The 24,522-nt window shown below is 43.0% G+C and overlaps 1 protein-coding gene across 6 annotated transcripts in view; it reads right to left on the bottom strand.

Moving 5' to 3' along the window:
- Positions 1–24,522, bottom strand: part of PLD1 (phospholipase D1) — a 254,625-nt gene that overhangs the window by 6,909 nt on the left and 223,194 nt on the right. For all 6 annotated transcript variants that reach the window (XM_044288588.1, XM_044288589.1, XM_044288586.1 and 3 more), the window contains 3 exons: positions 17,252–17,365; positions 16,028–16,077; positions 14,656–14,790 (listed from right to left, as the gene is read on the bottom strand). In XM_044288588.1, the coding sequence (XP_044144523.1) occupies positions 14,656–14,790; positions 16,028–16,077; positions 17,252–17,365 (299 nt within the window). The remainder of the gene's footprint in view (positions 1–14,655; positions 14,791–16,027; positions 16,078–17,251; positions 17,366–24,522) is intronic.

The raw sequence follows: 24,522 nt of genomic DNA, 5'->3' as shown, positions 1-24,522 counted from the left end.
CCATGAGGTTCGGTAATGTACTGCCTTTTGTTTCTACAACTACATTAAATAGAGAGTCTATATGAAGGCATACCCATTGACTATCTGAGGAGATACATAATTGAGTATTGAATGGATATTGCCACTAAGGCCTCTTTCACACTTGCGTTGTCCGGATCCGTCGTGTACTCCATTTGCCGGAATTACACGCCGGATTCGGAAAAACGCAAGTGAACTGAAAGCATTTGAAGACGGATCAGTTTTCAAAATGCGTTCAGTGTTACTATGGCAGCCAGGACGCTATTAAAGTCCTGGTTGCCATAGTAGTAGTGGGGAGCGGTATACTTACCATCCGTGCGGCTCCCGGGGCGCTCCAGAGTGACGTCAGAGCACCCCATGCGCATGGATGACGTTATCCATCCGATCACGTCATCCATGTGCGTGGGGCGCCCTGACGTCACTCTGAAGCGCCCCGGGAGCCGCACGGACGGTAAGTATACTGCTCCCCCGCTTCCCACTACACTTTACCATGGCAAACAGGACTTTAGCGTCCTGGCAGCCATGGTAACCATTCAGAAAAAGCTAAACGTCGGATCCGGTAATGCGCCGAAACGACGTTTAGCTTAAGGCCGGATCCGGATCAATGCCTTTCAATGGGCATTAATTCCGGATCCGGCCTTGCGGCAAGTGTTCAGGATTTTTGACCGGAGCAAAAAGCGCAGCATGCTGCAGTATTTTGTCCGGCCCAAAAACTTTCCGGTCCTGAAGACATCCTGATGCATCCTGAACGGATTTCTCTCTATTCAGAATGCATGGGGATAATCCTGATCAGGAGTCTTCCGGCATAGAGCCCCGACGACGGAACTCTATGCCGGAAAAGAACAACGCAAGTGTGAAAGAGCCCTAATTTGATATCTAATGGACAATACATTACCACTACCTTTATATTGGAAAATAACTCAGAATTTCAATATAACTCTGGAATTTCTGAACCTAGAGGGTACAGTGAATACAGCAAAATATAGTGAAGCTAAACCTAAAACAAGAGAACTTTGACTCTAAAGACTCTTTCACACAAGTTTCTTGTCTGGATGCAATGCATGTAGAAAATGCATAGCATCCAGACTGAATGCTGACCTATTCATTTCAGTGGATCTGTGTACATGAGAAGTGGCGTACCTCCAATTGAGGCAGAACATGCAGCTGCTATGGGGCCCGTGAGGAAAAGGGGCCCACAATGAACCAAAGGAGCCCGTCCCTAATTACACTCATTACAGTAAAGCTCCAGTAAAGTATATCTACCATCAGTGGAGAAAGCTAAAGGACCCGTGATGATGTCATCATAGGTCCTGTGCATCTAGCAAAGGAACTGCACAAAGAATGGTGTAGTTCCCAGGTTAGATAGGAGCATCTGCCAGGACCTGTGATGACATCGCGACAGGTTCTGTACATCTAGTAAAGGAACTGCACAGAGCATCACAGGCCGGAGTGGTATTAGGAGGTCTTTCTCTTCAATTGCACCCCATTCTTCCCTATTAATCTTCATTATATTATATTTATATATATATATATATATATATACACACACACTGAACAAATGACGAGGCAGCACTTCCAGCTTTCGGTGGTGGGGTCTTAACGTTGCTGGATTAAAGTTGTTTGGGGTCTTCACCCTACCACCGAAAGCTGGAAGTGCTGCCTCGTCATTTGTTCAGTATATATCTTGGAGGAGGGGCCGGCCTCTGTGAGGAATTGCACCCAGTGCACGTCTGACTGTGTTGCTGCAATATTTGTGATTTTATTTTATATATATATATATATATATATATATATATATATATATGTCTAGTACTGCAGACATATTACCTCATGTACCTCACAAAGTGACCATAATATATAACTGACCACAGATATCTGTACACAGTGCATATATTATACCTTGTACTTCTCATGTTATCAGTACACCTCTCTCTCTCTCTCTCTCTCTATACACTGCATCTGTTATACAGTATACCCAGCAGTGTACTGATATGTGAGGTACAAGATATAACAGATGCAGTGTGTGTATTATATATATATACACACACACACACACACAACAGTGTACCGATATGTGAGGTACAGTAGATGTAGTGTGTTAAGATATATAGTATTTAAAGCAGTGTACTGATATGTGAGGTATAATAAATCCTAGGGGTACAGATATATAGTATATACAGCAGTGTACTGACATAAGGTACGAGGTGTAAAAGATGCAGTGAGTACAGATATTTATTATATACAACAGTATACTGATATGTCAGATATCAGATAAAATAGAGGCAGTTAAGATATATAATATATACAGTAGTGTACTGATCTATGAGGTAGGAGCTGTAAGTTATACCTCAAACCTCACATAATCGGTGCACTGCTGTATTTACTGGCTAGGAACGGGTAGTAGGAAGGGCTATGAATGGGGCAGGGGAGCACCAATTGAGATTCTTGCTATGGGGCCCAGTGATTTCTAGGTATGCCCCTGTACATGAGCGTTGTTTTTCACACATCAGCAAAAAACAACATAAACTGAACGCAATCACACAGAAAAACTTGCATGCAAAACTATAAAACTTTTTTTTTTCCAGAACAGATCCTGCCACAATTCATATTGCTCGTGTGAAAGAGACCTAAAGCTTCCCCTGAGTGCTGTGAATAAGTATGGAATCTCTGCTATCTACATAGAGGCATATAGGGGCAGAATTACTAATACTCTCTAAAAGTAGGACAGTTCAAATTTAGACAGTCTCGAGCCAGATTTAGGACAGTAGATAATTTTGGATGATTAATCTGAAGTCTCTATAGACTGTCTAGTCTACGTTTACATCACCTAGAAAGGTTAGAAAAGTGTATATACTCGTTAAAGGGACTGCCCAAAATTGAGACTGATGCCCATCCTCAGGATAGACTGTCAATATCATATTGGCTGTTTTGCAGCAGCTCCAGTGCTGGAAGTTGGCACCGGGACTATACAGCTCTGTCCACTGTGTAGTTGATGGAGCTGGTAACTGTGGCACTACTGCCACTGAAGTGAATCAGAGCAGCAGATACTTATCCATCATGCAATTCTATCAGGAAGTTGTCTAATCTGCTCCAAATGTATTCCGCAGCAGGACAACGACCCCAAACATATAGCCAATGTCATTAAGAACTATCTTCAGTGTAAAGAAGAAAAAGGAGACCTGAAAGTAAGTGATGAAATGGTCCCTACAGAGCCTTGATCTCAACATCATCCAGTCTGTCTGGAATTACATAAAGCATCTGCGCAAGCGTACATCTACAGTAGATCTGTGGTTGGTTCTCCAAGATGATGGAACAACCTCCCTACCAAGTTCCTTCAAAAACTGTGCGCAAATGTACCTAGAAGACGTGATGCTGTTTTGCAGGCAAAGAGTGGTCACACCAAATTTTGATTTGATTTAGATTTCTCTTTTGTTCATTCACTTTGCATTTTGTTATTTTATAAAAGGAGACTATTAACAGTCCTACTTTTACACTTTATAGACCTACACACACACACACACACTCATTCACAAAATAAAAAAATTATGCATAAAGAAGGATGATGATATATGTAAATGATTACAATATAACAGATAAAGGATATGTTTATTGGGGAAAATGTACAACTGAAAGTAGGCTCTAGTTCCCTGCTGTGCTTCCTCTAGCCTGGATACAAGATGAGATATGGTTCGACATGGAGGCATACAGGTTTCGTATAGTATCCTGCAGCACATTTGCCCACAGATGTTGCCGCTGGGCCTCTAGATCCTGCACACTATTAGGTTGCTGAAGCTAGCAACCCCAAGGCCAAGGAAGTGTTACAATCTGAAGGAGACATTTGTGGTGTATGAGTGAGCATTATCCTGCTGAAAAATGCCAGTTGGAAGCTCTGCCATGAGAGGAACACATGTGGCCTCAGGATGTCCTGCACATATCGCTGAGCTGTTAATGTCCCCCACATCACTACTAGCAGTTGAGACAGTATGTCACTCCACAGCAAAGGCAAATTGTCAAAGCTACCTTCCTGCTTCTCGCAGTCCAATGATGCGCTCCCTTTCAAAGTTTGTCAACTGGGCAAAATGTCTGAGTGCATTGTAGAGGCATGTCTAGCAGTTAATGATTTCTTACCGAGAGGTATACTATCCAAAAGTAGCCTCTGAGGCCTTTTTATAGTATATCTATCAATCTATCTCTCTATCTAAAACATGGTATAGAAGTTCCTAAATTATTCCCTCAGAGCAGCTAGAGAATGTGAGCACATGTACAGACTTGCCCATGAATTATATAGAAGCAGATTTTTCCTTGTAGTAGCTTGAACTTGACCAGGTTCTGTAGCTCTATAATCTATAATAAAATATAATCTAAGGCTATTTTCACACTAGCGGCAGAAGGGATCTGACAGGCTGTTCACCCTGTCGGATCCTTCCTGCGGCTATTTCGACGTGCCGCCGCTCTGTCCCCATTGACTATAACGGGGACGGGGGCGGAGCTCCGGGCAGCACGGCAGTGCACGGCGAAAGGCCGCCGGACTAAAAGTACTGCATGTCCGACTTTTTAGTCCGGCGGCCTCTCACCGCAAACTGCCGTGCTGCGCTGGAGCTCCACCTTCGTCCCCATTATAGTCAATGGGGAAGGAGCGGCGGTCCAGCAAAATAGCGGCAGGACGGATCCGACAGGGTGAACAGCCTGTCGGATCCGTCCTGCCGTTAGTGTGAAAGTACCCTTAGCATGTAACCTAACTTCTAATTGGTATCGACCCACTTTTACAGAGTTTCGCTCTGCTGCAGTGTGGATATTGAGTCCTTGGACCCCTTGAATCAAGAAAATTTAAACTAGGCTGATAAAGTACGGCGGTAGTGAAGTGTACTACAAGGACAATAGTGATCCGATATCTGTAGTTACATAGTTACAGAGGTCCATCAAATGTACAACATTGCTACATTAAAGAGGTTGCACTCTGGATCCTGAACAGGGTACGGCTACACTGATCGAGACCAGAATGGTAGGGTCATCGCACTGTAGCGAGGGACCTATAGAAATGAACAGGGTCACAGTCGCAGACCCCTGAATAGCAAAAAATGTTTTAAAAAAAATCTAACTCTGCATTCTTTTCTATGGGATCACCGCTACACTGCAACGCACCTGCAATCCATGTAGCTATACCCTTATGGCATACCGATAGGATATGCCATAAAAGCTTAACAGGTGTGGGTCCCACCTCTGGGACCCACCTTGATGTCAAGAACTGGGCCTCACTGCGAATGGAGAGCACGCATCACATGCATGGCTTCCTTTCCATTCACTGCTATTGGATGTTGCCCCTCTTAATGTCCCAGGTGGGAATACCCATTTAATTATAATCCTCAATGCCATTTATTAGATAAGCATCTAGCCTATCTGCCTATACTATTTCTTGAGCTAGGGAATTCCATAGTTCGACTACTCAAACTGTAAAGAACCCTTTCCAATACTGATGACTAAATTGCCTTTCCTTCGTAGAATGTCCCTTCATCTGCCAGTTATTTGGGCCACCTGAGGACAACAGATCTATAATTTCTATATTTTCATGCTAGTCCCCAGGGCACAGGATCAAAGACACTAGCATCAAGGGAAAAAAAATAATATGAATTGGGTTAATTTTTTTCATATTCTTCATTTTGGGCAAAACATTTCCCAAAAGCAGTGTACTATTTCAAACTAGAACTGCCCCTCCCAAACTTGGCAGACTCTTTGCGCTCATGATTTTATATTGTAGCTTGACCACAGAACCACAGCAATCTCACATCCAATAAGGCAGTGTCAGCACTGACAGCCACAGCACCTGACCCACATTCTAGTTCAGGCCATGAAAAATTGGCCAATATTATTTCTCACACAACCTAAAAAGCACTTTTAGAAATAGAAATAAAAGGTGTTTTTTTTCTGCAGAAATGCCTGAAAATGCCAAAGATTACACATGTTTACCCTATACCCTACTATCAGTTACAATACACAGTGTCGCCAAAACTGCAATCCTTGGCACAGGAATGGCTTCACTCAAAAAGAAAACACAAAAATAATACCTTTAGAGCATGTTCACACAGGACAGATTTTCACAGCGAGTTCCCAGAGAGGTTATTGTGAGCAAATTCTGCATCTAAATCTGTGTGAAATCCGCTTCCAACTGTTGTCAATGGGAGTCTGCACTGCCGTTCATATAGCCGTGCTTTATTTCTGTGTAGTTTTCCAGATTGGCGGATACTGCTGGAAACCATAGTGGGTATTTGCTCGTGCATTAAATGGGGCTAAAGCCAATGATAGATGTGCTGCATTCAAACTGCAAATCTGCTTCAGAAGCCTCCAGGAAATCCACAGCGGATCTTGCCATAGACAAAATCTGCCATGTGAACTCAATCTTAGGCCTCTTTCACACTACAGTTTTTTGCGTTCCGTATACGGTCCGTTTTTTGCGTTCCGTATACGGTCCGTATACGGAACCATTCATTTCAATGGTTCCGCAAAAAAACGGAATGTGTTCCGTATGCATTCCGTTTCCGTATTTCCGTTTTTCCGTTCTGTTGAAAAGATAGAACATGTCCTATATTTGGCCGCAAATCACAGTCCGTGGCTCCATTCAAGTCAATGGGTCCGCAAAAAAAACGGAACACATACGGAAATGCATCCGTATGTCTTCCGTATCCGTTCCGTTTTTTGCGGAACCATCTATTGAAAATGTTATGCCCAGCCCAATTTTTAATATGAAATTACTGTATACTGTATTTGCCATACGGAAAAACGGAACGGAACAACGGAACGGAAACGGAACCACAACGGAAGCAAAAAACGGAACAACGGATCCGTGAAAAACGGAACGCAAAACACTGAATTCAACATACTGTAGTGTGAAAGAGGCCTTAAGTGGAAAATCTGCAGTAAATCCATTGGATTCTGCCATGAATTTTCCATGATTTTCACACTTTGCATTGGCATAGATTGACATGCAGTGGAATTGCACCACAGATGAAGTTATGTGCAGACTCTGTTGCGGACCTTTTTTTAAAGGGGGGATGACATTTTTTAAAATCGGATGTATACGGGGATATGTTATCAGTTATTGATGGTATTCTCTGTATAAGTGTTTATACATATACAGTTGCAAGAAAAAGTATGTGAACCCTTTGGAATGATATGGATTTCTGCACAAATTGGTCATAAAATGTGATCTGATCTTCATCTAAGTCACAACAATAGACAATCCCAGTCTGCTTAAACTAATAACACACAAATAATTAAATGAGGAAGCTCCTTGAGCTACTGAGGAAGAGGCAGGTAGCCTCGAAACGCGTCTAGCCGACTACGCAATTCCTACATCCAGTACTGGTCCGGACCCCAAGTACAGAAGACTTTGTGGATCAAAAGTATTATCCTGTAAACAACTCTTATTTGAACACAGCCATTTACGCAATATAGGACCTGGACTTATCCTTGATACAAGGACCTGTGAACTACAGGACTGGACGATTCATACCAGCTGATCGGAACAGATCACCTTTGGTACAAGGACCTGTGAACCACGGGATTGGGCGACTTGTACCAGCTGATCAGAACATCTGACTTATTTGCATATCATCACCTGATTGAGAGCACGCCCTGTGAACCCAGCGTCCAGCGTCCTGCGTCCTGCGCTCATGTGATTGCAGTTTTTCATTGCTGTGCATCAGTCACTTTGAGTGCGTCTTTCGGGCTGTGTGCCTGTTATAATTGATCCAGTATTTGGCGCTCAGCGCACGGAGTCCCGCGTCTTGGAGACTACACTGCTCCGTGCATGTATACCACATGCCAAGAATATCGGCACTGCTGAGTGGTAAGAGTCTCATGGAGACAGACTAATACTGACAAGTAACTTTTTCTTCAACTCAGAAGACATTATTTCAGGATACTACATACCAACCTTGACTTTTATGTGATAATTTTTATCAATTTTATTTTTAATGTATTTTAGAGTAATTTACTGGCCATTTTTATGTATGATATCTCAGAATAAAACTTTTATAATAATCTCATTAGAGTATTTCCAGTAGTCCACTAATTTTCCAGAAAGTGGTGTGCCTGCTCTTCCTTGTTACAATTTTGCACTTTACAATTGGGTGAGTGACCCAATCAGCAGCGAACCCACTGTTATCTGTTCATCTAGAGTGTTGAGCCTCCCTAATTTCACTGTATTTTACAAATAATTAAATGTTACCATGTTTTTATTGAATACACCATGTAAACATTCACAGTGCAGGTGGAAAAAGTATGTGAACCCCTAGACTAATGACATCTCCAAAAGCTAATTGGAGTGAGGTGTCAGCCAATGTCAATGAGATGAGATTGGAGGTGTTGGTTACAGCTGCCCTGCCCTATAAAAAACACACACCATTTCTGAGTTTGCTTTTCACAAGAAGCATTGCCTGATGTGAATGATGCCTCGCACAAAAGAGCTCTCAGAAGACCTACGATTAAGAATTGTTGACTTGCATAAAGCTGGAAAGGGTTATAAAAGTATCTCCAAAAGTCTTGCTGTTCATCAGTCCACGGTAAGACAAATTGTCTATAAATGGAGAAAGTTTAGCACTGCTGCTACTCTCCCTAGGAGTGGTCGTCCTGTAAAGATGACTGCAAGAGCACAGCGCAGACTGCTCAATGAGGCGAAGAAGAATCCTAGAGTGTCAGCTAAAGACTTACAAAAGTCTCTGGCATATGCTAACATCCCTGTTAGCGAATCTACGATATGTAAAACACTAAACAAGAATGGATTTCATGGGAGGATACCACAGAGGAAGCCACTGCTGTCCAAAAAAAACATTGCTGCACGTTTACAGTTTGCACAAGAGCACCTGGATGTTCCACAGCAGTACTGGCAAAATATTCTGTGGACAGATGAAACCAAAGCTGAGTTGTTTGGAAGAAACACACAACACTATGTGTGGAGAAAAAGCGGCACAGCACTCCAACATCAAAACCTCATCCCAACTGTGAAGTATGGTGGTGGGGGCATCATGGTTTGGGGCTGCTTTGCTGCGTCAGGGCCTGGACAGATTGCTATCATCGAAGGAAAAATGAATTCCCAAGTTTATCAAGATATTTTGCAAGAGAACTTAAGGCCATCTGTCCACCAGCTGAAGCTCAACAGAAGATGGGTGTTGCAACAGGACAACAACCCAAAGCATAGAAGTAAATCACAGAACCACAGAATGGCTTAAACAGAGGAAAATACGCCTTCTGGAGTGGCCCAGTCAGAGTCCTGACCTCAACCCGATTGAGATGCTGTGGCATGACCTCAAGTGATTCACACCAGACATCCCAAGAATATTGCTGAACTGAAACAGGTCTGTAAAGAGGAATGGTCAAGAATTACTCCTGACCGTTGTGCACGTCTGATCTGCAACTACAGGAAACGTTTAAAGTTATTGCTGCCAAAGGAGATTCAACCAGTTATTAAATCCAAGGGTTCACATACTTTTTCCACCTGCACTGTGAATGTTTACATGGTGTGTTCAATAAAAACATGGTAACATTTAATTATGTGTGTGTTATTAGTTTAGGCAGACTAATTTTCTATTGTTGTGACTTAGATGAAGATCAGATCACATTTTATGACCAATTTGTGCAGAAATCCATATCATTCCAAAGGGTTCACATACTTTTTCTTGCAACTGTATACCTGTCAGTCACTGACAGCTGTACATGGGGAAGGTGTTACCAGTGATTGATAGCATTCTCTGCGTACGTGTGTATACATAGATAGCGGTCATTCACTGATAGCTGTACAGGGGAGGTGTTATCAGTGATTGATCGTATTCTCTGTGTAAGTGTATATACAGAGATAGCAGTCAGTCACTGACAGCTGTACACAGGGGAGGTTAAATCAGTGATTGATAGCCATCTCTATATACACACTTACACAGAGAATACTGTCAGTCACTGATACCTGTACATGGGGAAGGTGTTATCAGTGATTGATAATATTCTTGGTGTAAAGGGCCCTCTAAATGGCCTGAGAATGCGCAAGATGATCGCTAACAAGCGTTCATAAGAACGCTCATTAGTGATTATCTGGCAGCATATCGCATAATTCATTGAGCAATCATTGATCATTGAGCAATCGCATAATTCATGCGGACACAAAAATTGTTGCTTGCACGCAGTAGATTTTGCTGTGTAAACACGTCCTGCTGGCGGGAAACAACAAGTCTGTATGGGCACAAGCGATGGCATTACCAATTGCTCCTCTCCATACTGTGGAGGAGACTGCTGCGTGTAAATGCAGCAGTCTCCTGCACCAGCAAGCAGGCCATTGTCAGGAAGGAAAACTTCCTTCCCGACAATCTGCTGCTGTTTCGTTATGTGTATACAGAGATAGCTGTCAATCACTGATAACTGTATACGGGGGAGGTCTTATCAGTGATTGATAGCATTCTCTGTGTAAGGGTGTATACAGAGATAGATGTCAGTCATTGATAGCTGTACACTGGGAAGGTGTTACCAGTGATTGATAGCATTCTCTGTTTAAATGTGTATACAGAGACAACTGTCAGACACTAATAGCTGTACTCAGAGGAGGTTTTATCAGTGATTGATAGTATTCTCTGTGTAAGACTTCTTGCACACGACGGTCTGCAAAAAATGGATTCCACAAAAAATAGGGACAGTACTATAGGACATGTTCTATCTTTGAACGGAAAAGGAATGCATACAAAGTACATCCAGTTTTTCACGGACCCAATGAAATGCAGACCGTATACGGAACTCAAAAAACAGAACGGAAAAAACAAACGTTCGTGTGCAAGAGGCCTAAGTGTGTATACAGAGATAGCCGTCAGCCACTGATCGCTGCACATGGGGAAGGTTTTTTAAGGGATTGATAGCAGTCCCTGTGTAAGTGTGTATACAGAGATAGCTGTCAGTCACTTATACTTGTACACCGGGGTGATCATGAGTATAAGAAAAAGCAGCAGGGGTTTAAATGTATAAATTACAGGTTGATCGCCGCTGACAGGCTGGAGATCCTGTCTCTTACGTTCCGATCCTGTGAACGCGCGTGCCTGTGTGCGTGCGTTCACAGGAATTCACGGCTCTCGCGAGATGACGCGTATGTGTGTCACTCTGCGCAGAGCTGCCGCCTCCGGACCGCAGATCTGCGTTAGGCGGTCCGGAGGCGGTTAAAGGGGTTGTCTCATCCGAGACAATGGGAGCATATCGCTAAGATATGCCCCCATTGTCTGATAGATGCGGGTCCTAGTGGTGAGACCCGCACCTATCTCCTAAACGGTGCCCCAAAAGTGGTGGAGGGTGCACTGCGCATGCTCAGCCGCCTCAATTAATTTCTATGGGGCCGCCGAAAATAGCCAAGCTGGCTTGGCTATTTCTGTTGGGCCCATAAAAGTGAATGGGAGCAGTGCGCGGTGCTTCACTTCTATGGGGAGCGATTGATAGGGGCCGGACTGGAGCCACCACTGTGGCCCGCTCCGTTCTCGGTATAGGTGCGGGTCCTAGCGGTGTTACCCACACCTATCAGACAATGGGGGCATATCCTAGCGACATGGCCTCATTGTCTCAGATTTGTCTCTCTTTAAGATCCTGGAACAACCCTTTGAGGCCAAAACAGGTGCCAGCCATATGGTGTAATACAGTTCTCAGTGCACAAACTGACACTTGTTTTTACTTATGGGACAATATAGGTACACAAATTTTTTGTGCACAGACAACAAGGCCTAAATAAGAATTGAAGACAGTTCAAAAAATGTCATCAGCTAAATCCACATATATTAATGCATGAAAATAATTATGAATAATTAGGAGTCTAAATAATTATGAATATGAAACGTGATTTTGCAGTACAGACAATGCCAAAAAATCTCTTTTCAAGGCACTCTCTGTTCTTCAAAGAACCGATAGCAGGTTTGTCAAGTTTAATTGCTAAACTTGACTTCGATTCAAGACAGATGGGCTACATTTTGACAGCTAGCCCACTCTTGACGCATGCTCGGTTTTCTGCAAAATGCAACAAGCAGTAAACTTAGAAAAATAGTACATTTCAGCAGTTACACAATTTTGTGCCTTTAGCATTGAGTACTGAAATCAGAGCAGTATATTTCTATCCATGACACAACTGTGCAATCAGCCATACCAGCCAGTCATAGCATGTAGGTATGGATACAGTTCCAATAAATGCCATGTGTCTCTCAGACACGTTAATAATTAATTATAATTTCATGCATTTCTTATATTAGTAATATGCAATGGTTTAATTCTCCATATCTAAACTACGGTAACGGTTGGGTTCTACTGCTTTTATAGTACCTTTACAAAGTCTATATACTTCTGGCAGACACAGGCATTCTGTAGATGCTACTTATATCTTTAAAGGGGTTTTATTGTTTGCTTCAAGATCTTTTAAAATCCTTCACAATTATTATTTATAAAGATAACTGTAATTTTATGATAAATTTCTTTTACCTTTATTGCCGTTATCTTCGATTGAAGGCTGTGGTCACATGACCATGTCCATGCAGCGCTTTCTTACTTCCTGTGATGTTATGTCCATGGGTGTGGCAAAGCAGCAATGGGGCCAGTGAAAGGGGTGTGTCTATGTAACTAGCTGGTGGGAGGAGCTATAAACTAGCTGGGTGTTGTATGGGGCAGTAACTGGGGAGTGTCTATGTAACTACTGTAGCTGGGCATCATGGGTTCGGGTGGACAGGAAGTGCTATATACATGATGGTAACAAACCAGTCTCATTTGTTTACATAGTGTGTAAGGAAGAGTCAGGAGAGTCCAAATTGAAAAAAAAAAAAATATCTATGGGGAAGCTGTACATGAGGTAAACAAGTACATGTGCATATCTGTTAAATACCATAGTAAGCCCAGAAAACCCCTTTTTACAAATTTTTCTTGGATTGTAATTTATTCCATTCTCTCCATTGCTTTTGTTTTGGATGCATGTCACAGAACCCTCCTGATACGTGTTTGCCACATGCATAGAGTTCAATGAATGCGCAAAATATTAGTTGTATAGATTTTCATATTTAAAGTGACCCTCCGGTTCAAGAAAATACAATTCACAGTGAAGTGAATAGAACACTTACATGGCACCCTCCTTTTCATCTTTCAGCTACAAATCTGCCAATTCCCAGGCTCCGCCTCTGCCATCCAAGATGGCTGCACCACTTCTCAGACTACCTGATGCACACTGTGCATTTCACAGTTCAAGGCACTGATTTATTACTTTCCAAGACAAACCAAACATCACCAATTTCTGGCTCCTGTGCTTAAAAATCATCACAAATTTCCAGAACTAAAAAGCGAACAGAGCACCACTTTCACTGAAAGTCTCCAACACAACGTTTTAAGGAATAGACCATCTAAATCAATGGTGTAGCTTCTGTGATAAGTACCTGAAACCTCAAAGTAAAGCCAAAGGCGTTTGGTTACTCTACATAGCACCACAGCCATGAATTAGGTGGTTGTCTGATCTGATCAAACTCCTCAGATCTAGTCTTCTGACATGAAAAAAATAACTTGGCATGGTAATATAGTTAACATTCATCCTTCTAAAGTACCGGCATAGAACTCAATTGGAATATGTCTAGTGAAGGCCATGGGAGAATTAACTATATCAATCTTCAAGGAAAACGCTGCTTCTGAACTATTTACATTGTATTGTTCAAGTTAAGCTACTTTCACACTGGCGTTTTGGTTTCCGTTTTTGAGATCCGTTCAGGGATCTCCTAAGCGGTGTAAAACAGATCAATTTTGCCCTAATGCATTCTGAATGGAAAAGGATCCGCTCAGAATGCATCAGTTTGCATCAGTTCAGTCTCCATTCCGCTTTGGAGCTTGCAGCCCGTCGGACGAAACTGATCCGTTCTGACATACAATGTAAGTCAATGGGGACGGATCCGTTTTCACTGACACAATCTGGCACAATAGAAAACTGATCCATCCTCTATTGACTTTCAATGGTGTTCAAGACGGATCCGTCTTGGCTATGTTAAAGAGAATGCAGACGGTTGTATTATCTTAACGGATGCGTTTGTGCAGATCCATGACGGATCCGCAACAAACGCGAGTGTGAAAGTAGCCCTAGACCACTTTGAATGTCAACTTTTTTTTTTATGTCGGATTGGAATTCTGAATTTTGCTGGTTTCCTCCAACCACAGAGCAGTGCTTTCCTGGTCCAGGTGCAGGAGGAAGCAGGACAAACAGAGCAGAAACCTGTATGTATTAATGGTATGTGCAATGGGTCTTCAGGGGGTGGGGAGGGCAGGAAGTTTGGGTGGTGCAGTTCGCCCTATAGCGGTAGAGCAGAAAGTGATGTCAGAAAAGGGGTGTGGTTTGGAAAACTTATCCTGTATAGTAACATCCTTTAGTAATATCTTTGGTTTGGAAACTTGCATTTGAGGGACCAGAGTAAATGTCCTAGCGCATGGTACATGACCCCATCAGCTCTATTTTAGTCATTTAATAACTATTAATAATAAAATAGGGAATAAAATCTGTTTGAACCACACATATATGAAAACAGGTTATCAAGTGTTCACTAACTTCTTAACAGAACTGCATTTACAGGTTATATAAAAAGTGATTTGATAAAAATCTGTGTACGCTCTTACCAATAATGACTGTGTTATCATCAGAAATAAGCAGCTTGCTGTGAACATATATCAGTTCAGTAACAAGGTTTCCGTCCAGTTCTGCATGTGTCCGAAGACCACAGAAGGAAATGTAGTTCAGCCATTTATCCCCAACTGAAAGGAACAGAACATTTATTAGTTACAAATGACAGAATGCAACGTGTTCTGAGTATTATAGTATGAAGACAGAACAAGGGCTCCCCCTAGAGGCAGGCTGAACAGCAGCAAACCATTGCTTAGTGAGTATCAGACAGTACCAGCCTGGTGTATATTTTAAAGGACAAAGAAAGTTCTACAAACCTATGTAATGGAACTGCAAGTTGTAACCCATGATAAACAGACACCTGCTTCTACTTGTATGTGAACATAATGACTGATGCTGTTGAGCTGCATACTATAGGTTAAGGTAAGTGACATTTTTTATTTTTCCCATTATAAAACATACTGAAGAGGTGAATTTGTCATTCACTGCTTATTTTCTGACAACTTACAGAATACTGGTAACTGTCATTTAAAAACAAAAACAAAAAAACTTCTGCGTAGAAAATGCTGTTCTGTTAGAAATTATCAGGGAAAGTCCTCATCACATTTCTGGAGTAAGAAAGTCGCTAACACAGTGTCTATTTAAAATCCACTTGTGACAATTTTTGTTGCAGGTGATGTTTCTATGCCGCCCTTGCCACCTTCCCAAAAGGGTGCATGATGTCGGTGGGAAGGCGGCAGGGCCAGCGGGCTTTAGAATTTTATCTTCATTTGCACCAGTGTTCTGGCACAAACGAAGACAAATCATTCAGAGCGCATGCGCCTTGTCATAAATTAGGGGCATCCTCTGACAGTGCGGGAGATTTCAAAACATTGACTTCGCTAAATCTCCCCTACTGTATGTTCACTGGGGTGCCAGCGCTGAGACCCTCTACTGATCACTAGTAAGGAGAAGCAGCAGCATCCTGTTGAGCGGTGTGACCCTCCTTTAGAATGGACTTTTCCTGCCTCAGCTAGGACAGTATTGTACAATCTTGCAGCAAATCAATCGCCTTGCCACTCCCGGGAGAGCCAGAGAAAGCTAACTGGAACAGAAGGGGGTGCAGCATTAAGCTAAACTAGTTCTAGCCACAGTGACAAGTCCAGGTGCAGTCCGGCAGTTACCAGTGTGAGCGTTACCCGAGGCCACAAATGGGAGTGTAAGCCCACCCTTACATGTTGCAGTTATCTTTTATAATGAAGTCTACCTGTAGACCTAAGAACAACTACTAACAATGTGTGAAATCAGGAAACATTGTGCAACCTACACAATCTCAGCCCTGCTAAACCGAGAAACTCTGTCCTGTACAGGGAAAAACAGCAAACTTACCTTCTGCTCTTAGCTGTTCAATGATCGAGTGTTCTCCTCTGCAAATGGTTCTATCAATTTTGAATGGGAAAAAAACAGAATAAGAAAAAATAAAGAACGAGACACAATGCAGTAAGAAACTCTACAAAATGATCAAAACATAATAATTCTGTGTTTGGCTGGGGCAACACCTACACATTTTGTGGCACTTTTGATAGATTTTTCCTATTGAGTGACAGCTGCAGTGCACAAGATTGCATACAATAAACTCCTGCACGAAATGCACTTGGATTGTTGTGTGACGTTTCGGCCATGTGGCCTTCTTCAGACTAATGCCGCTTGTGGGTAGAGGAAAGGAAATGGCATAGAAGGCAAAGCGCTGTGGTGTGGCAGCAGAATTCGCTGTGTTGTACAACGCAGCGGATTCTGCTTCCACACCACAACGTTGAATATTCTATGCCAGGCATGTCCAAACTGCGGCCCTCCAGCTGTTAGCTTACAGCTATTAGGGCATGCTGGGAGTTGTAGTTTTGCAACAGCTGGAGGGCCGCAGTTTGGACATGCCTGTTCTATGCCATTTCCTTTCCTCTACCCACAAGCGGCATTAGTCTGAAGAAGGCCACATGGCCGAAACGTCACACATCTGCAGTAATTATCGAATAAACAACAATCCAAGTGCATTTTGTGCTGGAGTTTATTTTATACATTATATACAGGGTGGGAACCCTTCTCCTAGCAATACTAACAGAGTGCGACAAGGATGAAACCAAGATTGCATACAAGTCAATTTACTGCTTTGGACTACAGCTGTCACTCAATAATTAAAACCACTAAACGTGCTACAAAAAGTCTAGCATTTATTAACCTTGCCTCTTACAAGCATGTTGGTAACAGGAAGATAATGGAGAGGCAAATACAAATCTTACTGACGGGTCGCAAAGGCAGCAGCTAGACTACTGCTTTCTTATCCATCTTCTCCACTGTGTCATGTGTATACTTTCCATGAGCCTGTACAGCACTTATAAGATGGTCAATAAATAATGAAACACTCACATGACCACAAGAGGGCGATAAACCACATCTATCATTACAAATAGCCGTATCTCTTAATTTACAAAATGCAGATTTATCATCATACATTTCTCATATTTACAAAGCACCGATGACAACTCACTAAGTTACGATAACAAGAGTAGAACAACTTTGTATAATTACATGTCCTGTTGCGTCTGCAAGTGCCGTTACCTGTAATTGTAGTGCATGACAGCCTGCAATGCACTTCCTCCACCAGTTGAAATATCTCCTTCAAACCCTGGGAGCAGGGGAGTGATCACAAACACTCGGTACCTTTTGTTTTCCCTTTGTAAAAGAACATTGCACAATATTAGTTTCCCATGACCGTCTACTCGCAGATCATTACAATAAAACTGCTAGTCTTTTTTAGGTATTGAAAGTTAACTGGCTAACAAATGGCGAAGAGTATCACTATCTTGATTCGACAGAGCACATAATCAAAATGGCTCTCCTATCCAAAATACTCTTTTCACAGTCCTTCCAGATGATTCTCCCTTACAGCTTATGTAATTACCAACACAAAACAGCCTCCTTTAGCTGGATAGATAGCAGTCCTCGAGTCTTTAGACTTCAGCTAGGCTCACATGGGCAATAATGGTTTTAGGCAGTGAGCTAATCGTCCAAAATGCCACCAAAACCTAGTACACATGGGCATGGCATGTATTTTTAGCAGTTTTAACCTGTTCCGAACACATGACGTACCGGTACAGCATGTTGTCCGGCGGGCGGTGATCGGAACCCAGTGCCTGCTCAAATCATTGAGCAGGCACCTTGGCTCAATGAGCCGGGGGGTCCTGTGACACCCCCTTGTCGGCAATCGCAGCAAACCGCAGGTCAATTCAGACCTGCGGTTTGCTGCGTTTCCGGGTTATTCGGGTCTCTGGGGACCCAATAACCCGAAATAGGATGGTGATCGGTGGTGTGATAATACACCACCAATTACCATCCTGCGATCCTGAGAGGTGATGGTGACATTACCTCTCAGGATCGCTCTCATTGGTCGGCTGGGCGGACCATTCAAATTACCGCAGCGCTCCTCTCTTCCTCCTTTTGTGTCCGGGAGCCCAAGGAGAGAGGAGCGCTGCACGTGGATCGCCAGCTGCACGGATCTCCAGCCAGCACCCCAATCTGTGCCCAGCACCACCAGGTATTTAGGGAAAGGTTAGGGTCAGTTTAGGTTAGGCAGGGATATTCAGGGAAAGTTAGTGAGAAAAAACAAAACAAAAAAAAAAAAATTTTTGTTGCATCACCCTAAATCGGGTGTCGGCGGTCAACAGCACAGCTTGCCCCTCTCCCCCCACAACTTTTTGGGGGCGCAAGCAGTTTTTGTGTGCGTACGCTGACTTTTAGCGCATTGCACACTCACTGCTGATCAACTTTGGACGGTTGATCAGCGATTTAGATTGATGTCTGTTAGGTTTAGGGTGAGTTCGCAAACACCAGTGCCCCCACACACACGAACACCAAATAAAAAGTTTATTACGCACGCACACACACACTCCCCTATGGTCCGCCGAATGTTCTCGGCCGAGTAGGCATACGCCCAGCTTGCCTCCGAGTCCGAGAGTCCCAGTGAGGACAACCCCACTTTCCTTTTGTCATCCGTGTCCTCCTTATCATCTAGCGATGATGATGAGCCCCCAAGGCGGCGGGGACGCCGCCAGGTGGAGCAAGGGGACCGCCATGCTAGGGACCCTGTGGCCCACCCTAGTACGAGCAGCTCTGGGGCTCGTACTAGTTTTCCGACCCACCAGTTAAATCCACCGGAGCCCCCTGCCGGTGAACTTGTCTGGTATACCCCAGAGCATTTTGAGCCCGTGATTTCTGATTTTGTAGGCCAACCAGGAATCCAGATTTCCACAGTGGGCTTCACTAAATTTACTTTAGTCTTTTTTTCAGTGACCACTTTGTAAATCTAATGGTGGAGCAAACAAAGGCCTCATGCACACGACCGTGTGCATCCGTGGCCGTTGTGCCGTTTTGTTCCGCTGACCCATTGACTTTCAATGGGTCAGTGGAAAAAAATAAAAAAAATCGGAAAATGCACCGTTTTGCAGCCTAGACCGTGATCCGTGTATCCTGTCCGTCCAAAAAATATGACCTGTCCTATTTTTTTGACGGACAACGGTTCACGGACCCATTCAAGTCAATGGGTCCGTGAAAGAACACGGATGCACACAAGATTGGCATCCGTGTCCGTGATCCGTGGCCATAGGTTACTTTCATACAGACAGATCCGAAGATCCGTCTGCATAAAAGCTTTTTCAGAGCTGAGTTTTGACTCCTACTGGTAAGTGACAGATCATTAAGCAATGCGCCGCACAGACCTGTCACTTACCAGTAGGAGGAGCTTCCGGCCGGACACAGACATCGCAACTCGCAGGTAAGTATAATGCTTCTACAAATTGCTAAGTAACCATGGCAACCGGGACTGCAGTAGCGTCCTGGTTGCCATGGTTACCGATCGGAGCCCCAGCGATTAAACTGGGACTCCGATCGGTACTCTCCGCTGCCACCAATGATAGGGGGGGGGGAGATTTTAATTAGGAGGGGGAGGGAGAGCCCACTTGCCACCAACGAGCTAACTACAGGGGAGGGAGGGGGCCGAACTGGAAAACAAAGAGTTAACTACAGGGGAGGGAGGGGGGGCCCACTGGCCACCAATGATTTAACTACAGGGGAGGGAGGGGGGTCGGCCGCACTGGACAACAAAGAGTTAACTACAGGGGGGGAGGGAAGGCCGCCCTGGCCACTAATGAGTTAAAAACGGGGGCAGCAGGGGGCAGTCATGTACACAGTTCTTTTAGTATATTCTAACCTGAAGCGTCCCCATCACCATGGGAACGCCTCTGTGTTAGAATATACTGTCGGATTTGAGTTTCACGATCTAACTCCTATCCGACAGTATATTCTAACATAGAGGCGTTCCTATGGTGATGGGGACGCTTCAAGTTAAAATATACCATCGGATTGGAGAAAACTCAGATCCGATGGTATAAAAGGGACTCCTGACTTTACATTATAAGTCAATGGGGGACGGATCCGTTTGCAATTGCACCATATTGTGTCAACGTCAAACGGATCCGTCCCCATTGACTTGCATTGTAATTCAGGACGGATCCGTTTGGCTCCGCACGGCCAGGCGGACACCAAAACTACTTTTTTTTCATGTCCGTGGATCCTCCAAAAATCAAGGAAGGACCCACGGACGAAAAAACCGTCACGGATCACGGACCTACGGACCCCGTTTTTGCGGACCGTGAAAAAAAACGGTTGTGTGCATGAGGCCAAACCTTTAGGCCCAACAGTTTGTTGCTCAACACCCGGGCTCCTTTTTGGCTAGGCCCGGTGGCTGGACTCCGGTCAGTGCAGCAGAGAGGACGATGTTTTGGGGCCTCGTGCTGCACATAGGCCTAATCAAGAAACCTAGTGTCAGGCATTACTGGAGTGGGGACGTCCTCTACCAGACCCCACTTTACAGTACGGCCATGACACGCTCCCGGTTTGAGGCTATCCGGAAATGCCTGCATTATTCAGATAATGCAGCATGTTCCCCCCAAGGTGATCCTGCCTTTGACCGCCTGTACAAAATCAGGCCGGTCATCGATCACTTTGGGGCCAAATTTGTACAGGCCTATGTACCTGGAAGGGATGATTGATGAGCCTCTCATTGCTTTCAAGGGGAGACTCCTTTTCCGCCAGTATGTTCCCTCTAAGCGGGCGAGGTATGGCGTGAAGCTGTACAAACTTTGTGAGAGTACCTCAGGGTACACTTACAAGTTTCGTGTGTACGAGGGGCGAGATTCCCGTATTCAACCCCCAGAATGTCCCCCCACTCTGGGTGTTAGCGGGAAACTTGTGTGGGACCTTATGCACCCACTGCTAGCTAAGGGTTACTACCCATACGTAAATAACTTTTATACTAGTATCCCCTTGCTCCAGTCCCTCGCCGCCAGATCCACGTCCGCTTGTGGGACCCTGCGGAAAAATCAACGCGGCCTCCCTACCGACCCCTCCAGGTACCTATCCCCAGGGGTGAGACCCGTGCCCTTAAACCTGGAAACCTGTTGCTGGTCAGATATAAAGACAAGAGTGATGTCGTTGTACTGTCCACAATTCATGGTAACTGCATCACCCCTGTCCCTGTGCGAGGTACCGCGGCAACGGTCTTCAAGCCCGATTGTATCGTCAACTACAATCGGTATATGGGAGGAGATGATCTATCTGATCAAGTCCTCAAGCCATATAACGCTATGCGCAAAACCCGGGCATGTTACAAAAAAGTTGCGGTCTACTTGGCGCAGGTTGCCTTGTACAACTCTTTTGTGCTGTCCCAGAGCACTGGCAACACAGGGACATTCCTTCAGTTCTATGAGGCAGTCCTCAAGGCCCTGATCTTATAGTGTAAAACAAATAAATAAATGTAGACATATTAGGTATCGCCACGTCCGTAAGAATCTGCTCTATAAAAATACCCCCCCTAACCCCTCAGATGAAAACTTTAAAAATTTTAAAATATATACCGGGCAAAAAAGCAATTTTTGGGCAAATTTTCCATTTTAATCAGTTTTTTCCCAGTAACAAAGCAAGGGTTAACAGCCAAACAAAACTTTATATTTATTACCCCGATTCTGCCGTTTACAGAAACACCCCATATGTTGTCGTAAACTGCTGTATGACCAAAGGGCAGGGCGCAGAAGTAAAGGAACGCCGTATGGTTTCTGGAAGGCAGATTTTTATAGTCTTTTTTTTTTTTTTCCCATGTCCCATTTGAAGCCCCCCTGATGCACCCCTAGAGTAGAAACTTCATAAAAGCAACCCCATCTAAGAAACTACACCCCTCAAGGTATTCAAAACTGATTTTACAAACTTTATTAACCCTTTACGTGTTCCTCAACAGTTTATGGCAAATTGAGATGAAATTTCAGAATTTATATTTTTGGTAACCTTGCCTCACAAAAATGTAATATAGATAAACCAAAAATCATATGTACCCTAAAAAAATAGTCCCAACAAAACTGCCACCTTATTCCGTAGTTTCCAAAATGGGGTCAATTTTTTGGAGTTTCTACTCTAGGGGTGCATCAGGGGACTTCAAATGGGACATAGTGTAAACAAACAAGTCCAGCAAAATCTGCCTTCCAAAAACCATACGGCGCACCTTTCCCTCTACGCCCTACTGTGTGCCCGTACAGTAGTTTACGGCCACATATGGGGTGTTTCTGCAAACTACAGAATCAGGGCAATAAATATTGAGTTTTGTTTGGCTGTTTACCCTTGATTTTTTACTGGAAAAAATTGGATTAAAATTTAATTTTAAAATTACAATTTTGGGGCAAATTTTCCATCTCCATTTGCCAATAACTCTTGTGCAACACCTAAAGGGTTAACAAAGTTTGTAAAAACTGTTATGAATACCTTGAGGGGTGTAGTTTCTTAGATGGGGTCACTTTTATGGAGTTTATACTCTAGGGGTGCATCAGGGGGGCCTCAAATGGGACATGGTGTAAATAAACCAGTCCAGCAGAATCTGCCTTCCAAAAAGGTTTTTGAAAATTTCTGAAAAATTTCAAGATTTGCTTCTAAACTTCTAAGCCTTGTAACGTCCCCAAAAACTAAAATGTCATTCCCAAAATGATCCTAACATGAAGTAGACATATGGGGAATGTAAAGTAATAACTATTTTTTGGAGGTATTACTATGTATTATAGAAGTAGAGAAATTGAAACAAACCTTTGGTAAATTTTGTATTTTTTTATAAATAAAAATGATTTTTTTTTACTTCATTTTACCAGTGTCATGAAGTACAATATGTGATGAAAAAACTAACTTAGAATGGCCTGGATAAGCAAAAGCGTTTTAAAGTTATCACCACGTAAAGTGACACTGGTCAGATTTGCAAAAAATGGCCTGGTCCTTAAGGTAAAATATGGCTCCTTAAGGAGTTAAAAAAAATAAAAATAAAAAATGATGAAAAAGAATTGTAACTATTATGTCTAGTGTTAGAGTAATGTGTTTTTTCCATTTTTATGGATCTATTTTGTATGTGAAATTCAAATAAAAAAAAAAAAAAAAAAAGGAGTTAAAAAAGTAGTTTGATAGTTACTTGTATGTCCTTTTTAGAAGTGTATTTTAGTTGAATTCTCAGTTAATGTCAATGAGAAAGGGGTAAAATATATTGATGAGCAGGAGACGTATCTGGAGTGCATTTGGTGGTGCTGTTCTCAGAGGCAGATTACCATTCTGATCTGCCAGCGAATTTTAAGCTCAGTTTTGGCCGTATATAACATAGCCTTCCCCTCTATAGTTTGCGGAGTGAGGAAGGCTTCGGTGCAAAACCCTCTATGTATTTCTTTTTGGACTCGCCTAACATTTATCCATTACTGGCCCATTAATACCTCTGGAAACCACTAGTCCATTAATGAAGCACTCTCTCAATCTGGGAATCCCCCAGTGGGCTAACTTCCCCTTATTTACCCTTAAATTACAAGCTTTGCTGAATCTTTTCCGATAAAACTACACATTAATCTGCTCAGTTCCTCCTGCTCTATAACATGCTGGCTGAAGGCTGCACTGCATTTCATGGTGACAGGTCTTCTTTAAAGTATCTTTTTTTTTTTTCAATTAATGGTTTTTATTTTCATAAAAAACACACATGTAGAAAAAACACGTAACATGTAAGTATCTTGACTGATACTACCCTCATTTTGACTGAGTATCCAAGCGTGTAACTTATCACTAAATCCTGGATTAGCCTTCCAAACAGTTCACTCTTGGGGTGGATCCCAAACTGTGCTCCAACACCCCCCCCCCCCCCTCTGTTTTTTCCCATCTTTTCTTCTCCTTTCTCACTTTTTTTTATCTTTTTTTCACAACATTTCTACCTTAAACCTGTTCCTTAATTCCATTTCTAATTACTCTGGTTGAGTTCACAATGTTCTAGTCTGCATCAACTCCTTAGAGGCCTTGGTTTATCTTTTACAGTTTAAGTTTCACCATGCCCCCAAATTTCAGATGCAATTGGCAACCTCATGATATTTGTTTTTCTATTATCTACTTTAAATTGTGAATTATAATATGCGACAACCACTCTGTGGATAGTGTCTCACTGTGTTTTTCTTTATCTTACAATCTTAAGACTGTTGGATTCTAACTTGGTTATGCAGTATAAAACAAATAAAACTCTAGAAAGAAGTAAAGAATGTAGTGCAGTTATAAAAAAAAAAAAAAAGGTTGGACTACCACTTTCTAAATGTCTTATTAGGCTGAGTTCACACGGGCGAGATTTCCGAGCGGGTGCAATGCGGTAGGTGAACGTATTGCACCCGCACTGAATCCTGACCCATTCATTTCTATGGGGCTGTGCACATGAGCGATTTTTTTCACGCATCACTTCTGCAATGCTTTAAAATCGCAGCATGCTCTATATTCTGCGTTTGTAA

The sequence above is a fragment of the Bufo gargarizans genome, chromosome 4, assembly GCF_014858855.1.
Source record: "Bufo gargarizans isolate SCDJY-AF-19 chromosome 4, ASM1485885v1, whole genome shotgun sequence".
Taxonomy (NCBI): domain Eukaryota; kingdom Metazoa; phylum Chordata; class Amphibia; order Anura; family Bufonidae; genus Bufo; species Bufo gargarizans.
The sequence above is the reverse complement of the archived record's forward strand: the minus strand, read 5'-3'. Positions and strand labels throughout refer to the sequence as shown.